Source organism: Myxine glutinosa, chromosome 9 (assembly GCF_964187855.1).
Source record: "Myxine glutinosa chromosome 9, kmMyxGlut1.1, whole genome shotgun sequence".
Lineage (NCBI taxonomy): Eukaryota > Metazoa > Chordata > Myxini > Myxiniformes > Myxinidae > Myxine > Myxine glutinosa.
This window is the reverse complement of record NC_136269.1, coordinates 45,272,713-45,289,225: the sequence shown is the minus strand read 5'-3', so window position 1 is coordinate 45,289,225 and position 16,513 is coordinate 45,272,713. Positions and strand designations below refer to the sequence as shown.

General features: G+C 44.6%; 2 protein-coding genes across 3 annotated transcripts in view; one reads left to right on the top strand and one right to left on the bottom strand.

Annotated features, from left to right (window-relative positions):
* The window catches only part of ZC3H3 (zinc finger CCCH-type containing 3), an 80,565-nt gene that overhangs the window by 54,986 nt on the left and 9,066 nt on the right, over window positions 1-16,513 (top strand). The window contains exon 11 of one of the 2 annotated variants that reach the window (XM_078784328.1): window positions 7,547-7,643. The exons of the other annotated variant lie outside the window; for it this stretch is intronic. Within the exon in view, the coding sequence (XP_078640454.1) occupies window positions 7,547-7,560 (14 nt within the window). The 3' untranslated portion in view covers window positions 7,561-7,643. The remainder of the gene's footprint in view (window positions 1-7,546; window positions 7,644-16,513) is intronic. 2 annotated transcript variants of the gene reach the window in all.
* On the bottom strand, window positions 504-1,738 carry LOC144893552 (uncharacterized). The gene is made up of 2 exons (XM_078784040.1): window positions 1,624-1,738; window positions 504-1,485 (listed from the first exon to the last, which is right to left on the bottom strand). Exons 1-2 carry the CDS (start codon window positions 1,678-1,680, stop codon window positions 637-639), a joined length of 906 nt encoding a protein of 301 aa, XP_078640166.1. The 5' UTR covers window positions 1,681-1,738; the 3' UTR covers window positions 504-636.

Sequence of the window (16,513 nt, the reverse complement as noted above, 5' to 3'; positions counted from 1 at the left end):
CAATTTTTAACTCTCTAGGCCCAAGGTCAAGTTCAAGGTCACCCAAAACGTGAAATCAGGGGGGTCGAGTTTTCATTTAAAATATATTTCAAACCACTATAACTCTAAAAGTACAAGAGATATGCATACACTTATAGTCTAGTAGGAAGACTAGGTCCCCCTGCACCCCCCGGAGATATACTTCTAATCAGTGTTTCTAGATTGGAAAAAATGTGTAGAAAATGACTAGCTATGGCCCCAAGCTGAAAAAATGTCCCACATACCATTTTTATGCAAATTACTGCTGCCATTATCAAAAAAACGATTTTTGACATATCTCAGCCAATATTGCAGATAATTGAAAAATGAAGGTGTCTAGACCCATGTTTTGAAGGGCATAGATCATGATAGAACTATTCATAACATGATTACATGTGTCTATGGTATACTAGTATGCTAATTAGTGCTTTATTTACAAAATAATCACAGTTTTACGAAATAATAGACTCATATTAAGGTCCGTCTACACAGACGTTAACACAAAGTTTTATTTTTCTAAATATTACAACTGTCAAAATAGTCCTAGCACTCAATGTGACCACTCTTCTCTTGCTTGTTTTAGATAAACATCATTAGCATTAGTGATTCTACACTGAGTCAGTCATCATCATTTTCATCGAAATCGTCAGAGTCAAACTCTTCTTCTCCTTCCTCTTCCTCCTCCTCTTCGTGCTCTCCTGTGTTCAGAAGATCCACCAGTGAGGTTGGTAGGATGGGACCACTGGACCACATTGGTTTCAACAGTCCTTCATCAGTCCTTATCCATCCTTGCTCCTCATAAGGTTTTGGCTTTTCGATGATAGGTTGATCGGCTCTTTTGTACAATGCTACGCGGTGGTTCACACGCTGGATGTGCGGCTTCAGGGCAGACTGGCATGGAGGAAGGCGAGCCAGATCAACCTTGGACTTGGATGTGAGGGTCTTGTCCTCTCCCACCATTTTTCGTAGCAGCTTGGCACGGACAATGTCCACTGATGACTCGCGACTCTGGCCGTACATCACACAGGTGAATTTTTCTAACTGCCTCTCCACCTCAGGGTTGGCATCCCAGTTGTCACCCAGTTCACCGAATGCCCTGTGAAACCTGGGATTCTTCTCCAGCTTTTTCAAGGGCCCGACTTTTCCCTTCCCTTTGAAGGCACTGGTGCAGTCTTCTCCGCTGAACACATAGTACCCCAGGAGAGTGGCACAGTAGTCCTCTCCCAGGGATTCTGCCAGCTCAGAGACGTTGACAAGTTGGCGATGCTTCCCTGACCCTGTATCCAGGTACACCGTCAGCTTGATGTTGTGGGCATGGTGGAGCAGGATCAGGAGGATGTCTGTGTCCGGTGTTCTGACTACAGCGTTCTTGTATCCGATGGTAGCAGCATGATGGAGGTACAGAACCACCCTGGTATCAGTCTCTTCCTGGTTGCTGTAGATCGTGGGGAGTTCACGTACCTCGACCTGAAACACAAAAAGGCACCGCATTTCAATCACCAGTCACTGCCAGTTTCAGATCTAGACAAACATCACAGGTAATCACCTTTTTTTCAGGAAAAATTACAAATTGAATCGCCATTCACGAAGGGCTTTCAATTTTACCTTGCCATTCGTTGAGGCAAGTTGGTGGGCCTTCCCCTCCACGATCAGCACAGCCATCTCTGTTCTCTCCAGCCTGGTAGCTGCCTCTTGTCCACTCCACACTTTCAGAAGAAGCTGGCACATCTGCTTTTTGTTGTCGTCATTCAACTGAGTTGAATGCCTTTTCATGGGCGGCTGACATGCAAGCCTGCTCCTTTGGTGCTTCGGCTCTGTGAATCGCACGCTCATAGTTGTAGAATGCTGTGCGGAAAGCTTTAAAACATGACGGATGGTGTTTGGCCTCACATGCAAAGAGGTCTTTGTTTTTCACCTTTCGATGGAGTCGATAGAGACCCATTTTCTCAGCCCGTGTTTCGATTTGCTCCCATGCATTTTCTTTGTTTTTAAAGGATGGGAAGGTTGTAGGCCTCTCAGTATTGCGATGAGCATCTTTGGTCTCAACTTTCTCACAAAATATACACTCTGGCGGGAAGATGGGTTCAGCAGAACCTCCTGGTTTACGAGGAGAGTGATGCCATGATGAGGTTGATGGCCCTGGTTCTGTATCATCTCCCAGACGATGAAAGTGGCGGACAAAGTGCTTATAACACTTGCTGTGATATCCTACTCTTTCTAGGTCATCAGGAAGAGTTGCCGGGATCTGATCACATACTGATTGCATACGACATGGGGAGTCATGCGGTTGGTTGAGACGTCTATCCCGGATCTTTTGAAGCAGTTGCAGTTTTTCTGAAGCAGATCCTTTAATTTTACGGAGGGGCGTGAAATCCCCATGATCAGACATGGATGGTACATGAAGGATGCATGTAGGAGGAGAGCTTTGGGCTGCAGGTTCTACACTCCGTTTTCTTTTGGGCATGCTTGCTGTCGATGTCTACCATCACTGTTAAATGACAAATAAGAAATCACGAATGATGTTAAAAGTGCCTGTGAAAGGAGGCTCTGAGTTTTCAGTGAGGTAACAGAGGTTCTGAGTCATGTTCTACACTAGGGTACTTTTTAGCTGACTAAACCATGTTTAGTGGCATCAAAAGTGCTAATAGCTAAAACATCTAAATTCTTCCACACTAACGTTAGCTATCTAGGCCAATGAAACATTGTGCTAAGTTACTGTAGCTAGCTCAGCTGTCGTGCCTCTTTCTGGTTCAATTCATATACAGAAGTCAACAGATATGTCTCATGTTTGGCATTAACAAAAGTTTAAGTTACACCGACATTAGGAACATACTGTACATAGATGAGGCTAGCTTTAACGTTAGCTAACATGGTGCTAGCTGGCTCAGCTGTTATTCTGCCTGTTTATGATTTCATGCAGAAACTGAAGTCAAGAGTGTGAGTAACATTATAGTTAGCATCTTACCTGGCTAGATTGGAGGATGAATACCAAGAACAACACACAGATGGAATGGAAGACTGAACTTTCAACTGAGGTATTCAATAACATCAACGTTACCAATTGATACGAGCGCGCGACATTACCAATTGATACGAGCGCGCGAGCGCGCATGTTACATGGATGGAAATGTAAAATGGCAGCTATAGCAGCACTAATTTGGATCTCTAGTCTGTCATTTCTGCACTGTGATTGGATAACATAAAAAAATATGTTTGGGAGTTAACAGCAGGAGTTGGTAGATTTTACGTGGGCTGGGTGAGAAACCTTTAAATAAGCAAGTGAAAATCTCTCGCAATACAAAGTCAATGGTGGGAAGAAAAGTTGAGTGGTACCAATGTTACTGCCAATGTCCCGCCCCTATGCAAGACTCAGGAGCATCTTGTTGACATTTAACCTTGAAAATACCTGGGTTTAGACCCCTTATGTACCATGTTAAGTTATCTGCAGTATTAACGTATCCTTATCATTTGTAAAACTGATTATTTTGTAATTACAGCATTAATATGCATACTAGTATACCATAGACACATGTAATCATGTTATGAATAGTTCTATCATGATCTATGCCCTTCAAAACATGGGTCTAGACACCTTCATTTTTCAATTATCTGCAATATTGGCTGAGATATGTCAAAAATCGTTTTTTTGATAATGGCAGCAGTAATTTGCATAAAAATGGTATGTGGGACATTTTTTCAGCTTGGGGCCATAGCTAGTCATTTTCTACACATTTTTTCCAATCTAGAAACACTGATTAGAAGTATATCTCCGGGGGGTGCAGGGGGACCTAGTCTTCCTACTAGACTATTACTGTTACTGACATATAGGATGTCACATACGACATTTCATTTGGCACCATGACCTTTGACCTTGAGTGACCTTGAAAGGTTAAACTCAAGGTCAAAAATCGTTTTTTTTACTAATAACTCTGTCAAACATTATCAGATTCCCTTCTAACCAACACCCCTGAAAAAAAAAGTACTTTCCGGCAAGTCCTCGGTCTCTGACCGATTACTAGTCTGTCTGTCTGTTTGTCTGTCTGTCTCTGTTTGTGCGCAGTACTATGTCTACATCGTTGCACATAGCATCGCCATACTTTACACACATATTTGCCTTGCCCTGGAATAGACTGCTCAATTTTTAACTCTCTAGACCCAAGGTCAAGCTCAAGGTCACCCAAAACGTTTGAATTGAACGTCAAATTGAAGCCCCGCCCTTAGGGCGGGTACCGTTGCTAGTAATATATAATGGCGATACAACAATTTTTACTGCTTTGCTTTGAAGAACGGGAATAAAGGGGGAGGAGCGTGTTAATATGTCTGGTTGAAGGCTTTGGGTGGTGAGGGGGCTTGAAGCCAGATGTTAATCTTCCAGCCGCCATGTTGGTGCTCACCGTCACTGCGATGCGAAGAGAAACACTCCTCAGAGCTGTCACATTCACAATCGCTATGTCGTATGTACTCCCGAAACGTGTTTCCTTCATTGTAAAAACTACCAAGTCAACAGTTAAAAGGATTTTGAGCCGATGGGTGTTACGGTCTTGGCAAGATCGATGGAGACAGCGATCCATTAGCTTATACACCGCCCACATAACTATGTGGAATTCTCTCATGTCGGGATTAAACCCATGTCATTTGAACTTTGGCAGTGGTCATTATTTACTTTGAATGATGTTTATGTACAAATCAAAAAGAAGATAATTGGTTTTCGGTCGTCCTTTCTGCATATCTTATGGGATTGTGCGTTGGAGAGACAACCGTGATGGTGGGGAGTGGTTGGCAAATCCAAAAAAAAAAGAAGTACATTCCAGCAAGTCCTCGGTCTCTGACCGATTTTTCATCTGTGTGTCTGTCTGTTTGTTTGTGAACAGGATATCTCAAAAGGTTGTGGACTGATTCAGTTGAAATTTGGTGGAGAGGTTTGGTATGTGACAAGGACTAAATCATTAGATTTTGGTGAGGATCTGGATCTGGATCTGAGATTTAAAAAAAAAGTCATTCTTCACCATTGAGAGTTGGGGCAAAAACTATATATAGCATGATATCTCAAAATATTGTAGACGGATTCAGACGAAACTTTGTGGACAGGTTGATTGTGTGACACGGACAAACAGATTCGATTTTGGTGAAGATCCGAATCCGGATCTGGATATGAGAACTTTTAAAGTGATTCTTCACCATTGAGTGATCGGACCAAAAGTAATATATCGTATGATATTTCAAAAATTTGTGCACGACCTGTGACGCCCAACTCATCCACCAAGTTGTGAAAAGAACAAGCCGATTAGATTTTGGTTAAAGTCCGAATCCAGATATGACCTATCAGTGGGATACAAATCTTAAACTGTTTAGCCTGTGCTTTCTACCGAGTGCCGTTCTAGTTATTTTTGCTTCCAGGTTTTAATTTCATGAACGGGGCCATAATAATTTTATTACGTTGATGCCTCACAATGGAAATATGCATTGGATTTTGAAGCAGATAAACAGGTGTTTTTTACTGCACCCTTCCAACCTCCCCAAACCTCCCACTTTCCACCCTCCACACCCTCCTCCTTACACACCCTCCCCCCAGCACACCCCTCTGCCTCATTGATTGGGGTCATTGTGACTTATCTCCAACATGGATGTTTCATTTTTCAGATGATTCTACCTTGCTTGATTTGTTTTAAAAAATTCTTCCTATAAAACATTTTAAGGTAAAGTACAGTACTGTATTTTTAGTCGCCGGAGGCATTATGTTTTTGGATTGTCCATCGGGTTGTCCGTCCGTCCATCCGTGATAGGTTTTTGTTACCGCAATAACTTGTGATTAGCTGAAGGGATCGAAGTCCACCTTTGTGCAGGTATGTATAAATGAGTTAAAGATGAACTGATTAGATTATGGGTTCATGAAGTCAAAGGTCAGAGGTCATGTTTGGTAAAAATCCTATTACCAAGATAACTTGTGAACCAGTGATGGGATTTTGACCAAGTTGGTACAAGTATGTATTATGATGCAAAGATGAACTGATTTGATTTTGGGGTCGAGGTCAAAGGTCAGAATCTGTGATAGGTTTATAACTTGAGGATGACTGAAAGGATCCAGGTCAGACTTGGTACAGGTATGTATAACGATGTAGAGATGAAGTGATTAGATTTTGGGGTCATGAGGTCGAGGGTCATAGGTCATGTGAGAAAAAAAAAATCCTGTTCCTGCATTAACTCGTGAAATAGTGATGTGATTTTGACCAATGTTGGTGAAAGTATATATCATGCTGCAAATATGAACTTATTAGATTTCAGCATCAGAGGTCATGTCAAGAAAAATGATACTTGAGAACAACTGAAGGGATTTAAACCAATCTTGGTACACGTCTATGTAATGATATAATAATGTGGGGGGCGGCATATCTGTTGATGTCACAATGTCGAAGTGTCGTTCTAGTTTATTTTGTAAAATATATCTAGACTATACTTCCAACTGGTCTTAGCCCTTTCTTTGATTTGAATGTCCTCATTATTTGTTATTGGTTTTCAAGTAAACATTAGTGTGGGTGTTTGCCTTGTTGGTAACCCTTTTGTTTTTTTCCAAAATAATTTTGACCTTTTTGATCAATGAGGGATATTTATCTCCACACTTTAAAAAAAAAAAGACCCATCGTCTAATAGTAGCGTAGCTGGGCTTGTTTGATACTTTAGTTGAAGTGGTTAGTGTAACTTGGGTGGGGACACCAGTTAGCAAATAATGTAAGTACAGTATAAAAAAATTTGACTTCAGACATGGACAGCCAGTTCATGAATAACCACCTTTTAGAGGCCATTTTTCCCCGCAAGCGGGGGTTGGCCTTTTTCGGGAACTGTGGTTGTTGTTGTTTTTCGGTCCCCTTTTTGAAGCAATGTTTTACGGCCGGATGCCCTTCCTGACGCCAACCCTTTTTGCCGCCTTTAACGACAAGCAGGGAATTACCAGTGAACTGGTACTCAATTTGCCGACCTCGGAAGGATGACAGGCTGAGTCAACCCCCCTGGCGTTAATTCAGCGATTGACCGGGATTCGAACCCAGGATCCTAGGATCCTAAGCCGGCACCCTAGCCGCTAGCCCAACACCAGGGACTTCATGAATGTCACATGGCAAGTTCATGAATGACTTGGGTAAAAAAAAAACGGTGAATGGCAAACGATCATCTTCAGTCAAACGTCAGGCATTGAGAGCAGGTTCTCCAGATTTTCATTCCAAACAGCATAATCATCATTCCAATCACAAATTAATACTATGGTATTAATATATCAAAATATAATGTTAAATCACAATTGCGTTGTGATATCAAACCAGCGAACCACCATCATCTGTTCACTTCTGGATTCAGGAGCAAGGTCCGTGTCGATCACATTTCAAAATCATAATTGTATTAAGGACTTTCTGAAACCTCATACCTACCTTGTGACACCCGCTGGGACCCCAAGATGTTCCACAGAAAGTTATATTTCCTTTTAGTAAAATATGCAACTGTAATGGCTACTAAACCCGTCCCCCTGTCATGTGACCAGACCCTCCTCTCTGATTGGTGTACGTTTGTGGGGACATCTGGACAGACAAACGCTGTTCTCGACGGCATTGCCATACGGGTATGCCGGAAAAGTAAAGGTGTGTATTGTAGTCTTTCCGTCCGTTACGCTATCTCCCCTTAAACGGTTGTGCAGAAATTCACCAAACTTGGTAGCTATGATTACCACATGGCAAGGTGTGTTGGTGGAAAAACTAGTTTGGCCCCACCCCCTGGGGTGGGGTAGAAATGTCAAATATCAGAAAAGTGCAATTACGGGCACATTTTAACATTTTTAAATTAAACTTTATTTATGCATTCAACAAAGAGGAACACATGAGATATGTAACGATTTTTTGGATTTGACCCCCGGTTCATGCTCTCGGGGAGAGGGGACTTAGGGTCACATGGGTCAAAACATAACATTTTTTTTAAAACTCAAAATTTGATATTGGGTCACACCTGGTGGAGTGTGTTTTGGCCAGCTTTCAACTTTGCCTTGGGTAGGAACCGTGGGGAATTGCGATTGCATGCCATCGACTTTGCTCCAGTTGTATATATTCACATGGCTTTATAGATGTCTTCACCCGGTATTTGTTTTTCACTTTCCTGGGTAATTCCGTGTTCCTGGACTCAAAGGTATTCATCTATATGGCTGTGTTATGTTATTATTTTATTCTTTAATTTAAATGCACTCTTTATTGATATTGTGAATTTATCGTTTCATCTTCTTTTTCTCCTTTTCATTGTAACTCCTGTGCTGCTTCTCCTTTGTATTCATGTTTTATTTCCAGCATGATCTATTCTGATGCTTGCTTTTATCTGCTGTCAGCATGTTTTATATATATATATATATATATATATTGCGGACATGCATGGCGATGACGTCATGTTGTCCGCTCATTAGGTTGGAGAACCAGATTACAGATACCATATATATACACACACACACACACACACACACACACACACACACACACACACACACACACACACACACACACACACACACACACACACACACATGTATCGTGCATGTTTTTATTTTAATTGTATGTTCCTCTGTGAGCCTTGTTGTCTTGGAAATAAATCCAATACACACCCTCCCCTGTAAAGCTAGCCTTCTTGCTGAACCGTACAAAATAATTGGCATTTCTCTGCAAATGTACTAATTTTTTACTGAGATTTGACATCACAAATAATTGCTGCATAGTTTGACCTTGTGCATTGGTAGTCATGAAATGGTAAACGATGCAAATTCCTCCACATTTTGTTTTTATTCTCTTCGTCTGTCGGGCAAGTAACACATTTTCCTTGGCGGTTTCCTTCTCCACGCTCCTCTCCCCCACCCCTCTCTGTATCCCTTTATGGTGTGACACGATGATTATGGAGGATTTTGTTGAGAATCTATTTTTATAAAGGTTACGTTTTTTTCACTTTGTATTGAATTATAGTGGCCACAAGATGTCAATTATGTTGTTCCTTTGTTTAGACAGACTTTCAAGTAGCACTGGAAGGAATAAAAGCACATTGCGCTTTGAGAAATTAACATGTGACAGCCAGTTTGTTTCTTGTTGGATGTGTGTTGAACATTGGAATAAAAGTTTCAGCAGTGGCATTTTTTAAATTTCTCACACATATCTTTGTTTTATTTTTGCTAAAATGACTACTTGTGCTACTCGATGTGTTGACAACGTTTTTCTCAATGCCATGGATAGTTGTTGTCAGGCTTTGATTGAGAAGCTCAGCTTGGTTCACTTTCTTATGTGTGAGGTACAAAAACTTTCTGGGAAGGTGTGTGGGAGAGGAAGGTTTTGGATAACCTTAACTTTCCTGATGCACTCTTTACAAGGTTTATGCGTAGGCCCAATATCACACTCAGGGTGTCATCAGAAAAGAGGAATGGGTGGTGATGAATATGTAATTTTCTTCATTATCATTCACTTTAAAACAGTCTAAAACTAGAACGCCACTCAGGCGTTCAGTAGAGCGCTCTGAACGGCGCTCAGTAGTACTCAGGCGCTCAGTAGAGCGCATACTCCCGCCGTGGGTTTTGTTGGAATAATACGTTTTGTTTAACATCCCTGGTGTTGGGCTAGCGGCTAGGGTGCCAGCTTAGGATCCTAGGATCCTGGGTTCGAATCCCGGTCGATCGCTGAATTAACGCCAGGGGGGTTGACTCAGCCTGTCATCCTTCCGAGGTCGGCTAATTGAGTACCAGTTCACTGGTAATTCCCTGCTTGTCGTAAAAATGCGACAAAAAGGGTTGGCGGCAGGAAGGGCATCCGGCGTAAAACATTGCTTCAAAAAGGGGACCGAAAAACAACAACAACCATGGTCCCCGAAAAAGGCCAACCCCCACTTGCGGGGAAAAAAATGGCCTCTAAAGGTGGTTTTTTAACATCCCCTCTCCCCAAAACAATAAATGAAAAAGAAAGTAGGCCCTAACTGTCAGAGAATTTATTTTGATATATCTCGGAATTAGAGGAGAAAAACATCATTTAAGAATAAGAATAAAAGCTTCAATGCAGTAAAACAGAAAAAATATTTTCCAAAAAAAATTCCTGGATCCGGAATAATATCCTGAGCTTCACCAAAAACTAATCAATTCTTCCTTATCCCAAGGGCAATCATCCCACCAACTTTCATCCAAATCCATTCAGAACTTTTCCAGATATCTTGTTCACAAACACGAACACACACACACGGACACGAGTGAATGCATTACTCCCTGGCGGGAGAAATAAATGCACATGGGGTAAATGGGGGTGGCATTCTCTCAAGCAGGGATTCAACCCATGGCCTTATAAAAGGTCTATGTCTGAGGTCATTATTTTTAACTGTGTGTTTTCATTCGTCAGGTTGCGATCGGTGCAGCCATTTGTGTGGCACCCGGGAAAATAACGTTATGCAGGAGTCCAAACCTGAAAATGCTGGAGGCCAAAGCTGAAATTGGAAAAACAATATAGCCTATTTTACTCCAGGAGATCCCAGGATTACCCACCAAAAATATCGTTGCGATCGGTTCAGCCGTTTTTGCGGTACCTTCGAACGAACGGACAGACAGACAGACACAGACGGACGGACATTTGGTGAATTATAGTAAGATTAAATTGTAAACATTTTTTTTTCGTACAGTAATCTATATTATAATAGGCCACGGTGATTCTGTCTGTCTGTCTGTCCAGGGGTGTGGCTTACTCCGTTTACAGAGTAGCTCCACCCATTCTTGGAGAGGCTTCACATAAACAAATATCCACCATTTTATTAACTTGAATAGCTTTGAGGCCTGTTTAGTTAGGCCTGTGCTGTCTTTCTCTCTCACACAGGTTTATTTCAACTCTAATTCGATATATAATTTCATTTTTAACAGTCGCTAACATAGTTTTAGACTCGGTTGAAAAAAAACGGGAAGAGAATCCCATGAAAGTTTCCGTTTATAGAACGAAATGATTTCTCAAAGGCCTGTAAAATAAAGCCCATTCATTGAGTCACCCTCACGATTTTATCTCGAATTCACCATCTGATTTAATTTTTATCGATGGTTTTAGACTCGGTGTCAGAAATAATTGAGAACATTCACGCACACACGGGAAAATGCAGAGATGTATTTTTTAAAATCGCGCCACGATGATACATGAAAATACACCGCCTAAAATAACAGTCGGGGAAAATGTCGACATATATAAAAAATTCGCTTTTTATTTTCCGTTAAGATATATTACTTTTACTTTTGATGACAGTCATCACAAAAACGATATATATTTCTTCGTTCTTATTTCATTCAACATTATTATCCGGAAGTAAAATATGTTTCAGGAAATTACCGAGAGATGTTTCTACGTTTTTTTTTTTATTAGTTATGTGTGCATACACTTTAAATAGGTTAATTTGAAATCTTAAATTTTCACAATGTAATTTACTTGCCATTTGTCATTTGATGATTACGAGACACTTCCTCTTGAGGATCGTGACAATTCATGCGTTGCGTGGAAACTTCCATTTCCAAAATGAATGAGATGGTCGATGAAGAACGCAGACTTGAACAGGATGCAGCAAGAAAAAGAACGAGACGGGGGTTGGAGAGTGAGGAGCTAGGGGTTGGAGAAGAGCGAGGGATTGGAGAGGAGCTAGGGGTTGGAGAAGAGCGAGGGATTGGAGAGGAGCGAGGGGTTGGAGAAGAACGAGGGATTGGAGAGGAGCGAGGGATTGGAGAGGAGCAAGGGGTTGGAGAGGAGCAAGGGGTTGGAGAGGAGCGAGGGGTTGGAGAGGAGTGAGGAGTTAGAGAGGAGCGAGGGGTTGGAGAGGAGCGAGGGGTTGGAGAGGAGTGAGGGGTTGGAGAGTGAGGAGCGAGGGGTTGGAGAGTGAGGAGCTAGGGGTTGGAGAGGAGCGAGGGATTGGAGAGGAGCGAGGGTTTGGGGAGCGAGGGGTTGGAGAGTGAGTGCCGATTGGAGAGGTGAGTGAGGAGCAATTGGAGAGGGGAGTGAGGAGCAATTGGAGAGGGGAGTGAGGAGGTATTAGAGAGGGTAGTGAGGAGGTATTGGAGAGGAGTGTGAGGAGGTATTGGAGATGAGTGTGAGGGGTTGAAGAGGAGTGAGGGGTTGGAGAGGAGCGAGGGGTTGGAGAGTGAGGGCTGATTGGAGATGCGAGTGAGGAGTGATTGGAGATGCGAGTGAGGCGCGATTGGAGAGGGGAGTGAGGAGCGATTGGAGAGGAGAGTGAGGAGCGATTGGAAAGGAGAATGAGGAGTGATTGGAGAGGCGAGTGAGGCACGATTGGAGTGGTGTGAGGGATTGGAGTGGATTGTGAGGGATTGGAGTGGATTGTGAGGGATTGGAGTGGAGTGTGAGGACTTGGAGTGGAGTGTGAGGGATTGGAGTGGAGTGTGAGGGATTGGAGTGGAGTGTGAGGGATTGGAGTGGAGTGTGAGGGATTGGAGTGGAGTGTGAGGGATTGGAGTGGAGTGTGAGGGATTGGAGTGGAGTGTGAGGGATTGGAGTGGAGTGTGAGGGATTGGAGTGTGAGGGATTGGAGTGTGAGGGATTGGAGTGTGAGGGATTGGAGTGTGAGGGATTGGAGTGTGAGGGATTGGAGTGTGAGGGATTGGAGTGTGAGGGATTGGAGTGTGAGGGATTGGAGTGTGAGGGATTGGAGTGTGAGGGATTGGAGTGTGAGGGATTGGAGTGTGAGGGATTGGAGTGTGAGGGATTGGAGTGTGAGGGATTGGAGTGTGAGGGATTGGAGTGGAGTGTGAGGGATTGGAGTGGAGTGTGAGGGATTGGAGTGGTGTGAGGGATTGGAGTGGAGTGTGAGGGGTTGGTGAGGAGTGTGAGGGATTGGTGAGGAGTGTGAGGGATTGGAGAGGTGTGTGAGGTATTGGAGAGGAGTGTGAGGGGTTGGAGAGGGGCTAGGGGTTGGAGAGTGAGGAGCTACGGGTTGGAGAGGAGCGAGGGATTGGAGAGGAGCGAGGGGTTGGAGAGGAGCGAGGGGTTGGAGAGGTGAGTGAGGGCCGATTGGAGAGGTGAGTGAGGAGCGATTGGAGAGGGGAGTGAGGAGCGATTGGAGAGGGGAGTGAGGAGCGATTGGAGAGGGTAGTGAGGAGGTATTAGAGAGGGTAGTGAGGAGGTATTGGAGAGGAGTGTGAGGAGGTATTGGAGATGAGTGTGAGGGGTTGGAGAGGAGCGAGGGGTTGGAGAGTGAGGGCCGATTGGAGATGCGAGTGAGGCGCGATTGGAGAGGAGAGTGAGGAGCGATTGGAGAGGAGAGTGAGGAGCGATTGGAAAGGAGAATGAGGAGTGATTGGAGAGGTGAGTGAGGCACGATTGGAGTGGTGTGCGGGATTGGAGTGGAGTGTGAGGGATTGGAGTGGAGTGTGAGGGATTGGAGTGGAGTGTGAGGGCTTGGAGTGGAGTGTGAGGGCTTTGAGTGGAGTGTGAGGGCTTTGAGTGGAGTGTGAGGGCTTTGAGTGGAGTGTGAGGGCTTTGAGTGGAGTGTGAGGGCTTTGAGTGGAGTGTGAGGGCTTTGAGTGGAGTGTGAGGGCTTTGAGTGGAGTGTGAGGGCTTTGAGTGGAGTGTGAGGGCTTGGAGTGGAGTGTGAGGGCTTGGAGTGGAGTGTGAGGGCTTGGAGTGGAGTGTGAGGGCTTGGAGTGGAGTGTGAGGGCTTGGAGTGGAGTGTGAGGGATTGGAGTGGAGTGTGAGGGATTGGAGTGGAGTGTGAGGGATTGGAGTGGAGTGTGAGGGATTGGAGTGGAGTGTGAGGGATTGGAGTGGAGTGAGGGATTGGAGTGGAGTGGAGTGTGAGGGATTGGAGTGGAGTGTGAGGGATTGGATTGGAGTGGAGTGTGAGGGATTGGATTGGAGTGTGAGGGATTGGATTGGAGTGGAGTGTGAGGGATTGGAGTGGAGTGGGAGGGATTGGAGTGGAGTGTGAGGGATTGGAGTGGAGTGTGAGGGAGTGGAGAGGAGTGTGAGGGATTGGTGAGGAGTGTGAGGGATTGGAGAGGTTTGTGAGGGATTGGAGAGGTGTGTGAGGAGGTATTGGAGAGGAGTGTGAGGGGTTGGGGTGGGGCTAGGGGTTGGAGAGGAGTGAGGGGTTGTAGAGGAGAGTGAGGAGCGATTGGAGAGGAGAGTGAGGAGCGATTGGAGAGAAGTGTGAGGAGGTGTTGGAGAGGAATGTGAGGAGCTGTTGGAGAGGAATGTGAGGAAGTATTGGAGAGGAGCGAGGGGTTGGAGAGGAGCGAGGGGTTGGAGAGTGAGGGCCGATTAGTGAGGAGCGATTGGAGAGGTGAGTGAGGCGTGATTGGAGAGGTGAGTGAGGTGCGATTGGAGAGGAGAGTGAGGAGCGATTGGAGAGGAGTGTGAGGGATTGGGGAGGAGTGTGAGGGATTGGGGAGGAGTGTGAGGGATTGGGGAGGAGTGTGAGGGATTGGAGAGGAGTGTGAGGATTGGTGAGGTATTGGAGAGGAGTGTGAGGAGGTATTGGAGAGGAGTGTGAGGATGTATTGGAGAGGAGGTATTGGAGATGAGTGTGAGGAGGTATTGGAGAGGAGTGTGAGGAGGTATTGGAGAGGAGCGAGGGGTTGGAGAGGAGCGAGGGGTTGGAGAGGAGCGAGGAGTTGGAGAGTGAGGGCCGATTGGAGAGGAGTGTGAGGAGGTATTGGAGAGGAGTGTGAGGAGGTATTGGAGAGGAGTGTGGGGTGGTATTGGAGAGGAGTGTGGGGTGGTATTGGAGAGGAGTGTGGGGTGGTATTGGAGAGGAGTGTGGGGTGGTATTGGAGAGGAGTGTGGGGTGGTATTGGAGAGGAGTGTGGGGTGGTATTGGAGAGGAGTGTGAGGAGGAGTGGCATTGGAGAGGCGTGAGGGTGGAGAGGAGTGAGGGGTCACATATTATGTGAAATAAATAAATTGTGTTCATTACACCATTTTAACCATTTTGTAAAATGTAATGTGCAGCATGTAAATCGAGATGTCCAAATGTCACACACGTCCATACCCGTGGGATTCCCACGGGTGACCCCACTAGTCTATATTATAATAGGCGAAGGTGATTCTGTCTGTCTGTCCGGGGGTGTGGCTTCGTCCGTTTGCAGAGTAGCTCCACCCATAGCCCCACCCATTCTTGGAGAGGCTTCATGTAAACAAATATCCACCATTTTATTACCTCAAATGGCTTTGAGGCCTGTTTAGTTCGGCCCATGCTGTCTTTCTCTCTCACACAGGTTTATTTCAATTCTAATTCGATATATCATTTCATTTTTAACAGTCGCTAACATAGTTTTAGACTCGGTTGAAAAAAAACGGGAAGAGAATCCCAAGAAAGTTTCCGTTTATAGAACGAAATGATTCTCAAAGGCCTGTAAACTAAAGCCCATTCATTGAGAGTCACCCTCACGATTTTATCTCGAATTCACCATCTGATTTAATTTTTATCGATGGTTTTAGACACGGTGTCAGAAATAATTGAGAACATTCACGCACACACGGGAAATTGCCGAGATATATTTATAAAAATCGCGCCACGATCATACACGAAAATACACCGCCTAAAATTACAGTTGGGGAAAATGTCGACATATATTAAAAATTCGCTTTTTATTTTCCGTTAACATATATTACTTTTACGTTTTATGAGAGTCGGCACAAAAACGACATATATATCTTCGTTCTTTCTTATTTCATTCAACATTATTATCCGGAAGTAAAATATGTTTCAGGAAATTACCGAGAGATATTTCTTCGTTTTTTTTTTATTAGTTATGTGCGTATACACTTTAAATAGGTTTACTTGAAATCTTTAATTTTCACAATGCAATTTACTTGCCATTTGTCATTTGATAATTACGAGACACTTCCTCTTGAGGATCGTGACAATTCATGCGTTACGTGGAAACTTCCATTTCCAAAATGAATGCGACGGTCGATGAAGAACGCAGACTTGAACAGGATGTAGCAAGAACCGCACGAGACGGGAGAACCACACAGAATGCTGCTGCAACAACGATGAGGAGGGTTGGAGAGGAGCGAGGGGTTGGAGAGCGAGGTGCTAGGGGTTGGAGAGTGAGGAGCGAGGTGTTGGTGAGTGAGGAGCGAGGGGTTGGTGAGTGAGGAGGGAGGGGTTGGAGAGTGAGGAGGGAGGGGTTGGAGAGGGAGGGGTTGGAGAGCGAGGGGTTGGAGAGCGAGGAGCGAGGGGTTGGAGAGCGAGGAGCGAGGGGTTGGAGAGCGAGGAGCGAGGGGTTGGAGAGCGAGGAGATAGGGGTTGGAGAGCGAGGAGATAGGGGTTGGAGAGCGAGGAGATAGGGGTTGGAGAGCGAGGAGATAGGGGTTGGAGAGCGAGGAGATAGGGGTTGGAGAGCGAGGTGATAGGGGTTGGAGAGCGAGGAGATAGGGGTTGGAGAGCGAGGAGATAGGGGTTGGAGAGCGAGGAGATAGGGGTTGGAGAGCGAGGACCGATTGGAGCGGAGAGCGAGGGCCGA